Genomic DNA, 13,284 nt, shown 5'->3' on the forward strand with positions numbered 1-13,284 from the left:
CCCCCGCTGGGACAACCAGGGAGGATCTAAAGTGATCCTTCACGGTTGACTCAGTGATTTCCAGATTAATCTACAGGGCGTTGCCGGCAACTGAAAATGACCAGACGGAGACTCGTGCCTCTGTGTGGGGGATCGAGCAGATCTCTGGGCCCGTTTATTGTCTGACTTTTCATAGTCATAGAAATTATACTTCAACCAATCAGCATGAGAACACGTTCACAGTTCTTAACCTATAACAATACAGGAAAAACTTAACCCATGAGGATACAGGAAAAATGGAAACTATAGATATGGTCATGTCTTTTTGGCATAGAAAAACATTAACAGATGCCTCAGTCTTGTATAGCGATACCCCCACGAGTCTCTTATCTGGCTCACTCGAGTTAGAATACTCAAGGTCTTTATACCAATTATGAACCATAGACTAGCTGAATAACAAAATGCTATCTTCGTGAGAAACAGGACAGAATTATTTCATAGCAGCTGTAACCTTCTACCTAAGTAAATAACAGAATTTATCTTTAACCAACAACAAAATGGAGTCAAAGCACAAAATGGAGAATCTTTCATAATTTGTTCCTTCACATTTGTGATGACGTCCTCTTGTATTCACACTGCGGCTCCAGCACAGGCGTACTTTGTCTGCCCTGTTGAGGGCAGTACATTGCATTACTGCAGTACGTTGCTGTGCCCTCACCAGGGAGATAAGCCGCAGCGTGAAAACAAGAGGACGTCATCATAACAAGATGGGAGGGGCTGTACCAGACCGCCACGCTCATTGGACCGGTACCGACCCTGGGTGAGTATAATCTAACCTCTTTTAATCATCTTTGAGGATACATCGGGGGCTTATCTACAGTATACCAGAATGGGTAGATAAGCCCCTGATGCCAGTGGGCTTAGCTCTACTTCCATGTTGGAGTTAAGTGGTTTCCTTACAGCACAAATGTTTAAAAATTTGGATATATATTAACATCACCCCTACCCTAACCCAAAGTCAAACAAACAAGGCAAACACCAAATTATGTCAGTTTCACACGTCAGTGGCTCCGGTACGTGAGGTGACAGTTTCCTCACGTACCTGAGACACTGACTCACGTAGACACATTAAAATCAATGCGTCTCTACAGATGTCAGCGTGTTTTCAAGGACCGTGTGTTCGTTTTCAAAACACGGAGACATGTCAGTGTTTGTGGGAGCGCACGGATTACACGGACCCATTAAAGTCAATGGGTCCGTGTAAACACGTACCGCACACGGATGTTGTCTGTGTGCCATCCGTGTGCATTTTTTCTGTCATAGTGTTAACATTGAAAAAATTGTTCCAATGCAAGGACAGACACAAAAGCAGACACCCGGACATCACACGGATCCCTCAAACGGGACCCCACCCAAAAAAAATGACATAGGGTCCCCCTATACTTTTAGGCCAGAAAGGCTAGGTAGACAGCCGTGGGCCAATATTTGAGGCCCGGGAAGGGGTTAAAATACCCCTGGCTGTTCCCAGGCCATGAATATAAGCCCACAGCTGTCTGCGTAGCCTTTCTGGCACTAAAATATAGGGGGCCCCCAAAAATAAAAGGGTTGCCAGAAAGGCTACGCAGACAGCCGTGGGCTTATATTCATAGCCTAGGAAAGGGGCCATGGATATTTGCCCCCCCCCCCCCCCCCCCCGGCTACAAATATAAGCCCGCAGCCGCCCCGGAAAAGGCGCATCAAAAAGATGCGCCAATTCCGGCACTTAGCCCCTCTCTTCCCACTCCCGTGTAGCGGTGGGATATGGGGTAATGAGGGGTTAATGCCACCTTGCTATTGTAAGGTGGCATTAAGCCCGGTTAATAATGGAGAGGCATCAATAAGACGCCTATCCATTATTAATCTTATGAAAGGGTTAAAAAAGAAAAGAAAAGAAATAAAGACACACACTTTTTGACAATTCTTTTATTTCATGCTCAATCCATCCTGAAGACCCTCGACCTGAAAAAGTAACATAAAAAAACAAATTCATACTCCCTGGCCCTGTCCGCAGAAATCCATCGAGGGTCCCACGAAGATCTGCCATGGAGAACAGACACATCCAGAGATGTGTCTGCTCTCCACGGCTGCAGCAACACACTTACAGGAGCCATAGTTCCTGTCAGTGTGTCACTGCGCATGCGCGAGCGAGTTTACCGGCGTTCATTGACCCCGGTACTCTCACTTAACGGCAGTGCTGCGTTGGAAAGTTCAACGCAGCTGTACTGCCGTTAACCGAGAAGCCGGCGCCATTGAACTCCGGAACAGTACGCAATACACTGCTAGGAGCTTCGCTCCTGGCAGTGTATCACCGGAGAGCAGGAGATCGGCGTGGGACACTCGGTTTTGGATTCTGCGGACAGGGAGTATGGATTTGGTTTATTTTTTTGGGATTTTTTTCTAGGGACGAGGGCTTCGCGTACCAGTATGTGCTGTTGGTGAGTATATACTCTATGTTTTATGTACTGTGTGTCATGTATGTTACGTTTATTGTGTGTGATGTGTTTTGTGTTACCGTACTTACAATTGTGCTAAGTCGCCGGACACAGGGACAACTCTCCCATCCTAATATCGGATGGGAGTAGTAGTCCCATACGGCGATTTACCACAATTGGGTGGCACTATCGTCGCATGGGGACACACACACACATATACACACAGACTTCACACACATATACACAAACATACCAAATCGATCAAGCGACCGACATCGATCCCCATGCGACGATATGCCTCCATCATGACAGCCACACTCCGCCCACGCACTTCCGCCGACGCACTTCCTCCCGCTTCCCCGCACTTCCGGCTGTAGCGGTTTCTGCACCACAAACCGCAGAAAACCCGCAGATATTTTTTCATCTGCGGGTTTTACTGCGGGTTTGACCCTCACAATGGAGGTCTATGGGTGCAGAACCGCTGCAGTTCCGCAAAAAGAAGTGACATGCTGCGGAATGTAAACCGCTGCGCTTCTGCACGTTTTTTTCTGCAGCATGTGCACAGCGGTTTGCGGTTTCCATGTAAATGTAAACGCTGTGGAAACTGCAGCGGACCCGCAGCGGCAAAATCGCTGCGGTTCCGCGGTAAAAACCGCAACGTGTGAATATAGCCTTAGGGAAAACCTGCTCTGGGTTTTTGTGTTTGAAACAGGCTACAGTATGGTAGTGTTGCAGTCAATTTCATTCCCGGCCCGGGTTTTCCATGTGGCTGAAGGCCACAGGTTGCTAGTTAAAAACCCTGCAGTATAGGGTTTGGGGGTGTCAGGTTCAGTGTCAGTGTGGTGTTGGCAGGAGAATAGAGCAGTTGGCTCTGCAGAGCTCCACCCGTGTGAGGCACTACAGGCCAGAAGAGCCAACCAGCCAAGTCAGCTGAGAAGCCTGGCACCCACAGCGGTGCAGTCGCCCACGGCAATTGGTCTCGGAGGTGGACTGTCTTGTGCCCGGCGGTGAAACGGAGGTAAACTGTCATGTGCCAGGAGGAGGACTGGCGTGTTTAGCGACTGTAAACTGAAGGATATTGTGTACTGTGTAAAGCTGTGAGTAGCACATTAACACGGCTGTGCATTCATCCATGGCAACAGGTCAGAGGTGGACTGGTGTGTTTAGTGACTATAATCCAGAGGATATGTTTCCCGGCTGCGATCCGGAAGATATCGTGTGCTGTGTTTATATGAGTTGGACATTAATGCTGTGAAGTAAACACATTAAAGAGACTGTAGTTTGCAGTGATGAGGCAGTGACCCAGCAAAGTTCCAGTGTGCTACCTACATGATCACTGCACTACACATGCAAAGTCCATAGTTTAATGTTCACTGTTGACTTTGTCCATTGGGACATGATAGCACCTCTTATTCTATTATTTTTACAAGCCTGTAAATACTTGATAAAAAGAAGCTGCCTTAACTGCATTTACTAAATATTTTCCTTGATGGCTTTTCCAAATTAAGTGAGTTATAGTCACCGAAGAGGTTATGGATCGTGTGTAGAGCGGGGCCAGACTTTGTACTTCAGTGCACAGAGACCATCGTGCTTTCCTGGCCCCTTGAGTCACTGTCCAACCTTTCACAAGTGTATTCCCCCATCCCCCCCATATAACCATTTCTATTCATTTCTCAGCGCCGCCATATTGTACAAGTAAGGTGCTTTGAACTGTAACATTTATTAAATGCAGTGTTTTTGAAAACATGGGATAACTCAATTTTTTTTTCCTGAAATGCAATAGTTGTACATCCAAACAATTGTGAACAATGTGTTTATATGAGCCTTCGTAGCGGCATTACGAGCATTACATAATCAACCTTCACAAAAAGCAATGAAAAAAAAAATCAGCTTCTGCAGTGCATAACATGAAAGCCTGCATCTTATTTTCGTGCTCCACTCCTTGCCAGGTAGTCTGCCACTTCATTTCCTGAATTTCCACTGTGTCCAGGCACATGTCTCTGCAGAAAAAAATAATTGGTGATTACCTCCATTGTATGATGTAGGATGCAAAGAACCAAGATTCAGACACATTCAGGAAAAATTAAGTGCAAGTTTATGCAATAAATGGTTACACTTGCACTTAAAACTAGATAGCAGAGGTGGTCGGAAGAGATGGGCGGACACCAGGGTTTGGATCTGGCCATACAGTTACAAAAAGTTCGGGTACCAGAACAGTACCTGGACGTGGACCCTATTCACTTGAATGGGGGCCCTGAACATCCAGTGTTTGTTGCGCTGAAATGTGCATGACAACGCGACAAACACCACTTCTGATCGGCGGTGAAATCAAACCCGCCGGTCAGAGAGCCACTGTCAAAAGACAACGTGAGCGCTCAGCTGTGATCGGAGGTATAAAGTTTACCTCTGGTCAATGGTGTCAGCTGATGGGACTACAGCTCCCATCATCTGACACCTACAGCTGCTAATAACAGCGAGAGCAGGAGTGGCGGATGGGAGTATTCAGAGTACACAGTATTATTATAGCGCCATTTATTCCATGGTGCTTTACATGTGTAGCAATAAATAAGGGCTTATGACTAAGATTTATTTTTAAAAGGGCCAGAATTGTTCATTAACCCCTTCATGACCCAGCCTATTTTGACCTTAATGACCTGGCCGTTTTTTGCAGCACGGTGGCGCAGTGGTTAGCACTACAGCCTTGCAGCGCTGGGGTCCTGGGTTCTAATCCCACCCAGGACAACATCTGCAAAGAGTTTGTATGTTCTCTCCGTGTTTGCGTGGGTTTCCTCCGGGCACTCTGGTTTCCTCCCACATTCCAAAGGCATACTGATAGGAATTCTAGATTGTGAGCCCAATCGGGGACAGTGATGATAATGTGTGCAAACTGTAAAGCGCTGCGGAATATGTTAGCGCTATATAAAAATAAAAGATTATTATTATTTGCAATTCTGACCAGTGTCCCTTTATGAGGTAATAACTCGGGAACGCTTCAACGGATCCTAGCGATTCTGAGATTGTTTTTTCGTGACATATTGGGCTTCATGTTAGTGGTAAATTTAGGTCGATAATTTTTGCGTTTGTGAAAAAATTGGAAATTTGGCAAAAATGTTAAAGATTTTTTTTTTTTTTAAAGATTTTTGCAATTTTCAAATTTTGAATTTTTATTCTGTTAAACCAGAGAGATATGTCACACAAAATAGTTAATAAATAACATTACCCACATGTCTACTTTACATCAACACAATTTTGGAAACAAAAATTTTTGCTAGGAAGGTATAAGGGTTAAAATTTGACCAGCAATTTCTCATTTTTACAACAAAATTTGCAAAACCATTTTTTTTAGGGATCACCTCACATTTGAAGTCACTTTGAGGGGTCTATATGGCTGAAAATACCCAAAAGTGACACCATTCTAAAAACTGCACCCCTCAAGGTGCTTAAAACCACATTCAAGAAGTTTATTAACCCTTCAGGTGCTTCACAGCAGCAGAAGCAACATGGAAGGAAAAAAATTAACATTTTTAACATTTTAAATTAAATACTTAAATTAAACACATTTAAATTTAATACTTAAACATTTTTAACATTTTAAATTAACATTTAACACACATCGGGGCTCGGAAGGGAAGTAGTGACGTTTTGAAATGCAGACTTTGATAGAATGGTCTGCGGGCATCAAGTTACATTTGCAGAGCCCCTGATGTGCCTAAACAGTAGAAACCCCCACACAAGTGACCTAATTTTGGAAACTAGACCCCCCCAAGGAACTTATCTAGATAGTGGTGGGCACTTTGAACCCCCAAGTGCTTCACAGAAGTTTACAACGCAGAGCTGTGAAAATAAAAAATAATTTTTCTTTCCTCAAAAATTATGTTTTGGAAAGCAAGCAATTTTTTATTTTCACAAGGGTAACAGGAGAAATTGGACCCCAATTGTTGTTGCCTAGTTTGTCCTGAGTACGCCGATACCCCATATGTGGGGGCAAACCACTGTTTGGGCGCACGTCGGGGCTCGGAAGCACCATTTGACTTTTTGAACACAAGATTGACTGGAATCAATGGTGGCGCCATGTTGCGTTTGGAGACCCCTCATGTGCCTAAACAGTGGAAACCCCTAAATTCTAACTCCAACACTAACCTCAACACACTCCTAACCCTAATCCCAACTCTAGCCATAACCCTAATCACAACCCTAACCCCAACACACCCCTAACCACAACCCTAACCCCAACACACCCCTAACCCTAATCCTAACTCCAACCACAACCCTAACCCCAACACACCAACCATAACCCTAACCACAAGCCTAATCGCAACCCTATTTCCAACCCCAGCCCTAAGGATATGTGCTCACGTTGTGGATTCGTGTGAGATTTCTCCGCACCATTTTTGAAAAATCCGCAGGTAAAAGGCACTGCCTTTTACCTGCGACTTTACCGCGGATTTCCAGTGTTTTTTGTGCGGATTTCACCTGCGGATTCCTATTGAGGAACAGGTGTAAAACGCTGTGGAATCCGCACAAAGAATTGACATGCTGCGGAAAATACAACGCAGCGTTTCCGCATGGTATTTTCTGCACCATGGGCACAGCGGATTTTGTTTTCCATAGGTTTACATGGTACTGTAAACCTGACGGAAAAGTGCTACTGATCCGCAGCCAAATCTGCACCGTGTGCACATAGCCTAATTCTAACCCTAGTTCTAACCCTAATGGAAAAATAAAAGTAAATATAACTTCTTAATGTTACTATTGTCCCTACCTATGGGGGTGATAAAGGGGGGGGGAACATTTAGTATTTTTTTATTTTGATCACTGTGATAAAACCTATCACAGTGATCAATATGTACCTGGAACAAATATTACAAACTAGATGGCAGCCCGATTCTAAAGAATCGGGAGTCTAGAATCCATATATACTTTATTTATTCAAATGTAAGAATAATACAATTAATAAATAATAGTAAGAAAGAACAAAAATAATAGGCAGTATAAGGAGAAAACACCAAACAAAAGTTCAAAATTGGTGTGAAAATGTCACTGAACCACTTCACAACTAAATATATATAGTTTTGGTAAATGGTATTATCATTTTTTCGACGAAATTCGGCAGGAGCTTGAAGAGCAACGTCACTGGGCCCGCCTCCACGCAGTAGAAACTTGCTGTGAGGTAAAAATTCAAAAATCACACCAAAATGGCGGGCGGAGTGTGTCACAGTACGGCACGTTTCTGATTGGTCGCTCGCAGCAGGCGGCAACCAATCAGACACTGGACACTGTTGACGTCACTTATCTCCGGACATTAGCTCCGGACATTATCTCCGGACAAAGCCACGGAAGTTGGCAGAAATTGCAGGAAGTAGTATTCTAGGCAATTAATCTCCGGACATTAGCTCCGGACATTAGCTCCAGACAAAGCCACGGAACTTGGCACAAATTGCAGGAAGTAGTATTCTAGGCAATTATATATTAGATTGCTCTGATTGGCTGTTTCACTTTCAACAGCCAATCAGAGCGATCGTATCCCCTGGGCTGAAGTACCACTCCCCCTGTCGGTCGGGTGAAATTGGAGTTAACCCTTTCACCCGGCCGATCATTCTGTGACACAGCATATGCGTCACAGGTCGGATTGGCACAGACTTTCATGACGCATACGCAGTGTCACAGGTCGGGAAGGGGTTAAGGGTATGTGTGCACCATCAGGAATGGCTCAGCATTTGCTTAGGATTTGACACAGGTAAAATCTGCATCTGAGGTCACTGGCAGGTCACCTGCATTTTTGCTCCAATACACACACACACAGCCCAGCTCCAATACACACACACACACAGCCCAGCTCCAATACACACACACAGCCCAGCTCCAACACACACACACACACACAGCCCAGCTCCAACACACACACACAGCCCAGCTCCAATACACACACACATACAGCCCAGCTCCAATACACACACACACACACACACACACACACACACAGCTCAGCTCCAATACACACACGGCCCAGCTCCAATACACACACACACAGCCCAGCTCCAACACACACACAGCCCAGCTCCAATACACACACACAGCCCAGCTCCAATACACACACACAGCCCAGCTCCAACACACACACACAGCCCAGCTCCAATACACACACACACACACACAGCCCAGCAGCTCCAATACACACACACATACAACCCAGCTCCAATACACACAAACAGCCCAGCTCCAACACACACACAGCCAAGCTCCAACATACACACACACAGCCCAGCTCCTATACACACACACACAGCCCAGCTCCAATACACACAAACAGCCCAGCTCCAACACACACACAGCCAAGCTCCAACATACACACACACAGCCCAGCTCCTATACACACACACACAGCCCAGCTCCAATACACACAAACAGCCCAGCTCCAACACACACACAGCCAAGCTCCAACACACACACACAGCCCAGCTCCAATACACACACACACACACAGCCCAGCTCCAATACACACACACACACAGCCAAGCTCCAACACACACACACAGCCCAGCTCCAACACACACACACAGCCCAGCTCCAATACACACACACACAGCCCAGCTCCAACACACACACACAGCCAAGCTCCAATACACACACACACACACACAGCCTAGCAGCTCCAATACACACACACATACAGCCCAACTCCAATACACACACACACAGCCCAGCTCCAATACACACAGCCCAGCTCCAATACACACACACAGCCCAGCTCCAATACACACACACACATACAGCCCAGCTCCAATACACACACACACAGCCCAGCAGCTCCAATACACACACACACACACACATACAGCCCAGCTCCAATACACACACACACACAGCCCAGCTCCAATACACACACACACACACACAGCCCAGCTCCAACACACACAGCCCAGCTCCAACACAAACAGCCCAGCTCCAACACACACACAGCCGAGCTCCAACACACACACAGCCCAGCTCCAACACACACACAGCCCAGCTCCAACACACACAGCCCAGCTCCAACACACACAGCCCAGCTCCAACACACACACACAGCCCAGCTCCAACACACACACACACAGCCCAGCTCCAATACACACACCCAGCCCAGCTCCAACACACACACACCCTTCCCCAGCTCCAACACACAGCTCAGCTACATATAATCAAAACATACACACTACAGATTACATCATTTTGAAAATAAAAAGCAGGCATGTGACTGATCACATGACCTGCATGTTTCCTCAGCTGCTGGGTTCTGCAGCATCCCTGCAGCTTTGAGAGATGTGCAGGTCGCCCCAGGTGGCTTCCTCTACTGTCCTGCACAGATTAGATAGATCAGTGTGGGCCAGAGAAAGTAGTTTTCTCAGTGTTTGACAAGGAAAATTTGACAGCGTTTTTTCTCAAAAGAAAACTGGTTTAGAATGATAAGACACCCACACTTTTTTTAGCAAAATTTTTATCTTCTGGAGTAGCAACATTTTATATTCATTCCCACTTTGCTCGCTACCATCATGGCCAGAACTTGCTTTAGAAGCACTAAAATTTTTTACATTCCACTAACACCGCCCATTGCCCAACCCCCGATAACCCAAACAATGACAGTCTATTTAAAATGCACCCAGTTATAATCCACTAAACTGAGAAATGTGCCCAATTTATACCCCTCACAAACAAGGCTACACGGTCATCAATACCTTCCTAACAACAAATGAGCCTGGAATGGCATGAAGCTATACAATTTACATGAGAGCGAAGAGAGTACATACACAGTACCTGCATCTATGAGGTAATGGAATTCAAAATAAAGCCCCTAGGCGGTCACCCCAACATGTTCAAAAAATTTCAAGGAAAATTGTATGAGACTTTAGTGTGCCGGATAATCATCATTCCAAAAGGCACCATCGGCTGCAGAACAACCATGTGAAGTCAGAGTGAATTGCCCAAAACAGTTTTAGGCCAATTCACACTGAGAAAAAGTAGGGTTGTGTGAAAATAAAACAAAATCTGCTTCCTGCCATATGACGTTGTGGTAGATAAGGACCCGATACATGTACAATTTTTGACTGCTGATTCTATGGTTCTTGGTGAGATGAGACACCACCACGTGTCTGCCAGCTGAACCCTCATTGAGTGCTCCTGTGTATGGAGATGAGAAATGATCAACCAAACCATTGTTGGGTTGACAATAGTGATGAGCGAATATACTCGTTACTCGAGATTTCCCGAGCACGCTCGGGGGTCCTCCGAGTATTTTTTAGTGCTCAGAGATTTAGTTTTCTTCGCCGCAGCTGAATTATTTACATCTCTTCGCCAGCTTGATTACATGTGGGGATTCCCTGGCAACCAGGCAACCCCCACATGTACTTATGCTGGCTAACAGATGTAAATCATTCAGCTGAGGCAATGAAAACTAAATCTCCAAGCACTAAAAAATACTCGGAGGACACCCGAGCGTGCTCGAGAAATCTCGAGTAATGAGTATATTCGCTCATCACTAGTTGACAACAATCTACTTTGAATAAAGGGTTTCATTCCCCAGATTGCAAGTTATTTCCCAGCCATAGGATACCAAATAACTTAATGATCACCAGGACTGTGACTAATGGAACCCCCACAATGGAGGTCAGGAACCAAAAGAACAAGCAGTGTTGACTGGAGGTCTAGGTGCGCATGCTCGATCTCTACTCCATTAATATTTGAAGGGATTGAGTTTACCTCCAAGTCTGCTCCATCAATTCAAGATCAGGGTTCTTGAAACCACTCTAGGGATCAGGGGATGTTCCATCGGTCAGACTCCCAGAAAACACCAAGCTATCCCAAATCCTATCTGATTAGTAATCCAGACAAGATCAATACAAAATCCTTTACTTGCTTCTCTGTAATGACTGTTGGGAAAAAGAGGAATGACACGACTAACTTACCCAATTAACATCAACGCCATCACACAAACGATCAAGCGCCTGAAATTCTGCCTTATTGGCCACATCTCCACCAGTGTAAGTTTTCCAGCCGTTTTCTTTCCATCTTGGCATCCATTCTGTCATACCTAAATCGTAAGTACAGATTGGACAGTTAGGGTAAGTTCACACAGGGTGTTTTTGCTGCGTTTTTATGCTAATTTTCAGCTGCTTTTTACAATACCAGCAAAGCCTATGAGATTTCAGAAATCTCATGCACACACATTGATTTTTTGTTTGATCAGTATTTTGTGCTTTGCTGCGTTTTTTTTGACAGAGCATGTCACTTCTTTCAGCATTTTTGCTGCGTTTTTTCACCCATTGACTTGAATGGGTGTTGAAAAAAACGCAGCAAAAACGCAGGTGTCATTATTTGCTGTGTTTCTACTGCTGAAAATCCAAGGACATTAGCCTAGACAAAAAAAAAAACGCACCAAATACGCAACAAAAAACGCACCTAAACCTGCGTTTTTGACGCAGCCTCTTTCCTGCCAAGATGATCAGGTTTTCAACAGTTTGTGTCACCAATTTTTGAGACGCGTACATATTTTTAGAATTTTTCCATCAATTGAGCTATATGAGGTCTAACTTTTTGCAGGGAAACCTGATGCTATTAGCGATACCACTTTTCGGTGAATACACAATTTTGATAACTTTTTATTGCACTGTTTTTTCTTTCACAATGAAAGTGCAGTGATTAAAAATGGCAATTCTAGCATCTCAACTTTTTTTTCCTTGCAACGTTTATTGTACTAATTAAACGATTTTATATTTTGATAGAACGGACTCCTAAAGATGGGTCAATATTGAATACATCTATTTTAGATACAACTTTATTTTTATTAGAAAAAAAATTGTGTGATTCAAACATTTTTTTTTTTACTATTGCATTTTTTAGTCCCACTAGGGTACTTGAACTTATGTTTATCTGACCACTTGTTCTATATACTGTATTACAATGCAATTGTATTGCAGTGTATGGAACAAACCATGGTGGTCTCCAATAAAGCTCAGCCACAGGCTGGTCTTCACAGGAGTACCATAATGGCAAGCATGGGGGTCTTCAACATGTTCCACAGCTGCCATGGCATCCCATTGTCACCCTGCCACAACATGTTCCCCAGAGCGTGAAATTTAAATGCTGATGTTAGAGACGGACAGTGACGTTTAAGAAGTTAACAGGTGTTAGAGGTGTCCCGAATGTGACACAACCAGCATCTCCCGGGTATGATGCAGGCTCAGCTAACACAGGAACCAAAATGCGCCGGAGTCACACTAGAGAGTTTTACGGACGTATGAGAGGCACAAAAACAACGCATTGCACACGGACCAATGATTCTCTATGGGGCAGCTCCTATCTGTCCTATTTCGCAGCCGTATTTTACAAGCTGAGAAAATCGCAGCATGCTGCGTTTGTCAGCGTATTGCACAAAAAAATCCGCCAATGAAAGCCTATGGGGGCGAGAAAATTACGGATTACACACGGACCATCAGTGTGACTTGTGAGAAATACGCATCGGTGTCCTATAGAAAAGCCGGCAATTCAGTGCGGTGTACAGTAAAATCACACTGACAGGTTAGAATAGAATAGATAGAATAAATGTCTACACATAGTGTAGGTATATACAGTACAGACCAAAAGTTTGGACACACCTTCTCATTTAAAGATTTTTCTGTATTTTCATGACTATGAAAATTGTACATTCACACTGAAGGCATCAAAACTATGAATTAACACATGTGGAATTATATACTTAACAAAAATGTGTGAAACAACTGAAATTATGTCTTATATTCTAGGTTCTTCAAAGTAGCCACCTTTTGCTTTGATAACTGCTTTGCACACTCACAGATGTGCC

General features: G+C 44.5%; 1 protein-coding gene across 2 annotated transcripts in view; it reads right to left on the bottom strand.

Annotated features, from left to right (window-relative positions):
* Positions 1 to 4,151: 4,151 nt before the first annotated feature.
* The window catches only part of LOC138638601 (ribonuclease H1-like), a 72,298-nt gene continuing 63,165 nt past the window's right edge, over positions 4,152 to 13,284 (bottom strand). Inside the window, exons 6-7 of one of the 2 annotated variants that reach the window (XM_069728043.1) lie at positions 11,390 to 11,514; positions 4,152 to 4,450 (exon numbers count right to left, since the gene is read on the bottom strand). In XM_069728043.1, the coding sequence (XP_069584144.1) occupies positions 4,373 to 4,450; positions 11,390 to 11,514 (203 nt within the window). In that variant the 3' untranslated portion in view covers positions 4,152 to 4,372. The remainder of the gene's footprint in view (positions 4,451 to 11,389; positions 11,515 to 13,284) is intronic. The other variant, XM_069728044.1, reaches the window with a different exon arrangement.

This window comes from Ranitomeya imitator, chromosome 5 (assembly GCF_032444005.1).
Source record: "Ranitomeya imitator isolate aRanImi1 chromosome 5, aRanImi1.pri, whole genome shotgun sequence".
Taxonomy (NCBI): Eukaryota; Metazoa; Chordata; class Amphibia; order Anura; family Dendrobatidae; genus Ranitomeya; species Ranitomeya imitator.